This window comes from Lampetra planeri, unplaced genomic scaffold, assembly GCF_965212315.1.
Source record: "Lampetra planeri unplaced genomic scaffold, kcLamPlan1.2.h2 scaffold_1391, whole genome shotgun sequence".
Lineage (NCBI taxonomy): Eukaryota > Metazoa > Chordata > Hyperoartia > Petromyzontiformes > Petromyzontidae > Lampetra > Lampetra planeri.
In genome coordinates this window covers 1-7,500 of record NW_027614112.1, presented here as the reverse complement: position 1 = coordinate 7,500, position 7,500 = coordinate 1, and the positions used below count along the sequence as shown (strand labels likewise).

At 43.7% G+C, this 7,500-nt stretch overlaps 1 protein-coding gene across 1 annotated transcript; it reads left to right on the top strand.

Moving 5' to 3' along the window:
- Positions 1–5,413: 5,413 nt before the first annotated feature.
- Positions 5,414–7,277, top strand: LOC144739271 (ubiquitin thioesterase OTUB1-like; the record flags this gene model as incomplete). The annotated part of the gene is made up of 5 exons (XM_078622240.1): positions 5,414–5,456; positions 6,528–6,589; positions 6,757–6,855; positions 6,996–7,114; positions 7,193–7,277. Coding segments are annotated over exons 1-5 (408 nt in total), but the record flags the coding sequence as incomplete, so codon positions are not given.
- Between the last annotated feature and the right edge of the window lie 223 nt (positions 7,278–7,500).

Below are 7,500 nucleotides of genomic sequence, written 5' to 3'. Positions count from 1 at the left end.
ACCGCGCTCAAAAGCGACATCAGTGTGGCTGAAGTGTGTCGGTGCCTCCGTTCCCAGCATCTGATACTAGTCACAAGCACTTTCAAACATGTAGAAAACACTTTTAAAACTGTTCCACATCAGAACCCCTAATGAGGCATTGAAATCACTCTCTAGAGTACAGACGCACACCGGTGCTTCAGGATCATTTCAGGCCGACACTTTCTTTAAAGTTCCGTTTTTTCAGTCTGTTAAATTACATTCAGCTGTGAACTGGTTTGTAGCTTAAGGCGACATACAGCTTGAACCTTCAACAGATAAACACGCAAGAGTGGATAAGTGTTGGTTTTTTTTCTGTACACAGAAAGGATGGGAACCTGCCGGAGGGCGTGATCCCCCACCCCAATGGAACCCTGGTTTTCGGGCGAGAGCTCAGCCTGTCAGACGGAGGCATCTACCAGTGTGTGGCGAAGAATGTTGTGGGTGAAGGGAAGGCGGAGGTGGAGATTGCTGTGGCAGGTCGGTGACGGCTCTGTGAAGACTGGGACTCGTCTTGACTCGGTGAACTTAGGACTCTACAGGAACCCCTCTTTTCTTTCCAGAGTCGCCCGGGAGGCAGACAGCGGTGGAGCACACGCTGATGATCATCGTGGCGGCCGTAGCAGGCGGGCTGCTCGTCCTGATGCTCACTATTGTCATTATTGTCATCTGCCATCATAAACGCAAGAACAAGAATCTGAAGAGGGAGCTGAACGAGAAGAGGTACATGACAACTCCAACCATTTCATTTCTGTTAGAATAATAGTACACAAGCATCATATGTACTCGAGGAATATTCTGAGTAGAAGTATAAAATCATAATACATATCCTATATAATCCATGTAACTATGTATGTGTTGATTTCTGTTAAAATTAAAAAAAGGAATTCACATAAGCTCATGGAATATTATACAGGTAATGTACAAGTAAATAATAATAAGACTATTAGCAGTGTGCATGTCTAATCAAATGTAAATGACATAACCTGACCGAATATATTAAGTTATATGTATACATTTTCTATGCGTATGCATTTGTTGTGTCTGCAAGCGGTTTGTGACCTTTGACCTGCTGCCACAGAAATGGGGTTTTTACAAACTGATCACTGATAGAAAGACTTCAGTGAAATATTCACTGAAATAAATATGAGCGTCCAATAATGGTAATAATTCACCGCAAACGCTGTTCCGTTCATTTCTATAATTTAAATGTCTCCCTTTCCTCTTTGTGACAGGGAGGAAATCAGCACTCTCTCCAGACAAGCGTCTTTCAGGAGGATGAACTCCGTCAGCACAGATACCAGAGGAGCGGTACTGTCACGGAGTTCTTCTTGTTCCACTCAGTGTGTCGTCCGACTGCAGCCTCATCTGGGGGTTTTCTGCTGTCTGCTTGACCTGATTCAGGATGTGACACTTTGACAGCGTTTGATAAAAACAGCAGCAGTAGCTCAGGTCCCACGTGCATTCGACTTCCTCGTGCCGGAGCAAATCTAAGATCAGCGTTTCACATCGACAGGATGATGTCTGCGACTGGGATTCTTCGTCAGAATAACTAACACTGTTACCTTTGTCAGTGTCAAGTTTCCGGTTTGAGCACAGTTCATGTGGGTTGTTTTCCTTTTGCTCGCAGACGGAGGAGAACATCCCTCTGAGGGTGGAGGGCACCCTGAGGACCAGCATGTCCTCCCTCGGGGTCAGTCTGCACGCATGTGAAAGATGACAGTTTTTATCACATCATATTATCGAAGGGGCTTTAGGCTTTTAAGATCATTATTTACTCTCTATTACTCTCCCTAATGTTTCTGTCGGCTGATCTGAACCACAAGAATCTTATTCCATGTATGTATATATATGTATATAATGTAAAAATACGTACATTCTGTTTGTATTATTCAGTTATTTATGCATAATAATTGTCATTTTATTTTATCTACAGCCCTATCTATCTAAAAAAAGACAATAATCAGTTGAATACTAGCAATCAATTTAACATCAGATAAGATCAAATATGACCGATACAACAGTGGGAACATGAACTTTTAAAAAAAGCATAAAAACATATAACAGTTCGACACACGTGTACCTAAGGAATACTGCAGTGTGACATGGATTACATGATGCAGTCCATGTGTACGTAAGGAGAGTCCAGCTGCTTCCCTCCATCCCTCAGCTCAGTTTAGATTCGGGGTGCAGCAGCCGCTCGTCTCACTCTCCTCCTGCGTTCACAGGAGCTGGCTCAGTGCCGGGACAGCCGATCTACCATCTCAGGTGGGAGGGGAGGAGGAGGAGGAGGAGGAGGGGGGTCCGTATGACTACCTGGGTCGACCGGTTTTGCACAACTCCTCGCGGAGGGGCAGAGAAAGGCCTCTGGATATAGAGGAGGAGAGCCGTCTCCGAGTGGAGACGTATGTGAGAAACAGCACCATGTCTATGGTAAGAGTATCTGCTGTGCACATGTCTTTTCTGGGCAAGTCCAAGCCTGACTGCACCAGCTTACCTGACTCTGCATACTTTCTCCATGAATTAAAAGCCGCGTCTGCCCTTCACCTCTCCAGCAGGAAACCCGTCTCCACCCTCCTCTCATGCCAACACCCTTCCCGATAGTTCAATGCACCGAGATCCTCAGGCAGATCAACGGCAGCGCCGTCATCCCGGCAGATGGGAGCTCGCGATCAGGGAGCGTCACCAAGAGTCATCAGCACTCTCCTCAGAGCTGTAACTACCCCGGCGCTGACAGACGATGAGGATGAAGTGGATGAAGGTCTCGGGGGGTCCTGCCAGTCAGGAGCATCCTGATGACCAGGACAGCGAGACCAACAGCTCCCAGGTGTCTGACGCACAAAGCATGCTCTACCCGCAGACGAACGGCACGCTGAGACCCAAACCCCCGGCCGAGTCCCGCTGTGGTCAGCCCCCACGCCTCCCTCGTCCACAAGGCTCAGATCGTTTAGCACGAGGCCGGAACATGCAACATCCAGCTCTGATCTCCAAAAACAATTTTGAAAAGTCTACAGCTTCAGCACTGTGCGGGAAAACTTAAGAGGACATGTCTGGAGTTTGGCCTGATGTTTGGTGGTTTATCCCCCAGATGAGCAAACACAGACAACCTTTCCAGCGCAGTGACTTACTTGACCTTTGACTTAATGACCTTTGTAGAGCAGGTGACAGCATCCGTAGGAGATGTTCAAAAGATGCACTGAGAGCAGGACAGTGGGAGCAGCACAAACATGGACGTGTGCCGGAGTGGTCCTGTCCTTCACACCAAACAGTTTGGGATCAGATCCAAACCAGGTGGTTGTTTGTGTCTCGGCCACACCTGAGACACGCATACCTCCGTATATTGTTGTGCTCGTGCCTTCGCCTGCAGAGCTGCGACACTTCTGTGATCAGATATGTCTTCTGTCAGACAAAACATGACTGTTGGGACCTACAAAATGCAGCGACCTGCTGATTGTAATATATGTTTTTAAATACTTCTGTTTAACGCCATGTGAATGAGTGGAACACACCTCTCCCTCAGGTAGGGACGTCAGGTCAGGATGTCGACCAAAACATCTGAAGCTGCCAACGTATCCACAAAACAAAGATTAGCTATTTGTTTACATGCAAGTATTGTGGGGGTCTGTTACAGTCCTGATTTGTTCGCCAATGTGCCAAAGTAAATCTCAGTTTTGCTTTGTTTGGGCAAATATGAAGTATTTTATTTTTTACACTTGTATTACACGTTGTTTAAACTTCTTTAGCCTGTTACCCTTGTCAACTGGCCAGAGTTATTGTCGCCAAAGAAATGAGCGATGATGCATTTGCCAGCTCAAAGTACTTGTATCTGAGTGCTATTTGAATGAACTGTTGGTCGTATTGTTGCAGACAGTGCCCCCTAACGTGTGCTGCTGGAAAGTGCAGGGACTGGAATGAGCTTTCTAAACTGTAAGAGCCTGGATTTTCATGAGTGTATAGGCTTCCTTCACCATCTGTTAAGATTTTTCATATTTTAAGATTAAGAATACTGACATGGGAATTTTAAAAGCATTTTTTGTGTGTGTGTGTAATTTCTTAATTCTGACAGTGAAACATGTAAACCCAAAGTGTTCCTTCATTTTTGCCATTTTATCATCTTGAATGTGTTGGTCTAATTGTACGTTGCCCTTTGTCAGTTTTATAAAACATGTGTTTTAATATACCTGTCATATAAGCGAAATATCAATCGATAAAATTAAAACTACACCTGAGGAATAAATCATCTCCATTGGTCGAGTATTAACGCAAAGTATGTACAGTGTGTAAATCGCACTGGGGAGTTTTCAGCGTTGCCAGGTGCACGATAATTAACGTGTTTGTACGATGATTTGGTCCCGTGTACAAGCCATAATCCTGCCAAAACGCCAAATGAACGACAATTTGACAACTCAGTGAACGACTGTACCAGTTGGTCAGGCAACCGAAACAGTTGCTGCTTCTTACGTCATCGGTCATGTGACTTATTGCGCATCAAAGCAAGCTTTGAAGTCGGGGTTCACGGAGATGTTGTTGCTGCGACTTGGACAATTGTAAGTCATTGCATCATCGCATCGGTGTTGGACGGCTCTCGCTAGTTCTAAAAATATTCCTTCGAAGCCTCGACAATCGACACGGAAAGACACTGAACTGCTCTTTCGGTTGTGACGGGTGTACGGTCATTTCCCTCAATACGATAATTTGGAGTCTCTGGTATGGTGATCCTGTATTTCCCACGAGCGTGTCGTGCTTGTCCATTATATTTCAGTGTGTGAATATAAATTGTACTATGTGCTCCTTATAAATAGGTATTGATTCGTGACACACCAGACCTTCTGGGAGAACTGAGCTCTGTCTTCCTGGTAAATCTGCACAAAACACTGAACACAATACAGAGGAAATAATAATAATAATGATAATAATAATAATGAATGAAGAAAACAAACCTCTATGGTGAAATACGTTGCTACAATTATTTATATTATAGGAAAAAGTTGCTGTCTGTCCCAGACCTGGTTATTTAAAAGAAATATATTCAAATAACTTCACAGCTGTTGTACATGAGGACGTTTGTGTTACCTTTGACAAAATTGTTTCATTTGTACTTAAATAGCTGCGTTTAACATACCATATTAGTAGTTTGGAAATGGCAAAAGTGGGAAACAAAGTAAATAAAAAGTAATATTTACATCTGAGAGTAGAAACAACTCAAACTCAAATGAAAAACTAAGGACAACAACCGCAAATTATATAGAATAACTGACTACGGACAACAGCTGTAAATTAGTTGTAATAATTAATGTATGTATGTATGTATGTTGTAAAATAGAAATAAACAGTGACCGGAAGTGCGTAATGAATGAGATCACGCAGCGAGAGGAAACAGATCGCGACAGCTAAGATGGCGGAGGAGCAGCAGGAAGCAACACAGGGAGAGATGGAGGGTGAGTGGAGCAGATATGACTGAAAATAACCCGCAAAAACTCTAATATTTCTCCTGCAAATGAAGGCCACGTCCGTACGAGTCGTGGACTCGGTGTTCTCGCCTCTGGCTTCTCCGCGGCGAAGATGGCTGACATGCAGCGGCGAGAGAGGCCACAGCTTGTTGGCTAACGTTAGCAAGCTATAGTGGCTACACAAAGAAAAAAAAAAGCTTGTTTAGTTTCTAACGGGCTACTGATGAGGTGACAGTCCTTTAGGGTTTGTCCTAAGGAAACGGTCTTGCTCTAGGCTTGTCTTAAATGAACGACTGCCCCGTTTTTTGTTGATAAAACAACGTTTGACGTTGTGGCAATAATTTGTTTTGTTTTTGTGCAGGACAGGCTAGCCATGTTTAGCTGTCAGCCGTTATCCAGTGTAACTGATAAATGAGCGTTCTGGTACATTTAAAGCTGGATGTTTACTTAAATCTGGTAAAAGTGTTGGTTCTCTTTCACAAATATGCAAAGGGTTGAAGCATCTTAGTTTGTAAGGAGCTGGTTTGGAATGGAGATCATGGTGAGATGTTGCTGGTGCAGTTCTTCTTCTATGGTTTATAAAATATAAATGTCTCCAAGAATATCTAGAAAGTTGAATCGGTAGTTTTATCATTTTTTTCAGGGAGGATTAATGATTGATGAAGTAAAACTGATGCTGTATTTTTTGGCAGTAGTTTAAATACATTATATGTGATTAAATCGGGCTCATGAGCAACGAGTATCGGTTTATGATATGACAAAATGCCAATAACTGTTGTTTTGCTCTATTTTATGTGTATATTTACATATATAAACACACACACAAACCACGTATATGTTTATGTTTATTATTTATTAGTCAAATTCAGATTTTTAACAATCATAACTACTATTGTACATGTCTTTCATTGAAATGTGATTTCATGTGACCTAAACCTGGGCAATTAAAAATTCAGACGTGCTTCATGAACACAGTGTTAAAGCCTGATGCTTCCATTACACCATCCTTACTGATACCACAGTCTCACCCTTGAATACACTTGTTCTTGACGTTGACAGGAGTGAACTGCCTCGCATATGACGAGGCCATCATCGCTCAGCAGGACAGAATTCAGCAGGAGGTGAGAAATTGCATTTTTATTGGCAAGAGCATTTTTTATTTTGACAAGGGGAACAAAAATTACACCATTACAATTATGAGCAGCAAGACTCCAGGCATCTCTTCCGTAACATCCAGAAAACTGCGTGGACACATCTCATAGTCACTCGGTGTGTTATCTGCGTCTAGATCGCCAACAGCAACCCGCTTGTGTCGGACAGACAGGACCTGGCGGTGCTGCAGAGGGAGTACGCTGACGACGACACAGTTTATCAGCTCAAGATCAAGGTGGGTCAAACCACATCGCTGATATATGCTTCTCCACAAAGGTGACGATGAATTGTAGCTACCTGGACCTTTGCAGACACCAGCAACCGTCACATGAGTCTCCCAGTTCTTTTGTGACCACGTCTGTTGTCTCTTTGCAGGACTTGCACAAAAAATACTCGTACATCCGTAAGACGAGACCGGATGGGAATTGTTTCTACAGAGCCTTTGGCTTTGCACATCTGGAGTCCCTGCTAGACGACAGCAAAGAGCTACAGAAGTGAGCGTCACGGCGCCGTTGACGGTTTGACCGGCGGGTCCTGTCGCAGTGAGCTATATCATTTTTCTGTGTTTGCAGGTTCAAAGCAGTCGCAGCGAAAAGCAAACTGGACCTGGTTAATGAAGGATTCACCGAGTTCACCATTGAAGACTTCCACAACACTGTAAGATTCCCACATTGAAAAAGAGTTGAATGCAATAGTTGTCTGTTGTTGTAGCACGTTAGTTTTATGCTGGATTCTGTCACTTGAAGCTTTTTTATCTCTTGTGATCTTGGTTTTTCGTGTTGCTTTGCCGGCTTCATATGTGTGATATTAATCAGACCAAAGAGCCCAACTGTCTGTGTCCGTGCATCTGTACCCGACCGCGTGACTCATGTCCCCTCTT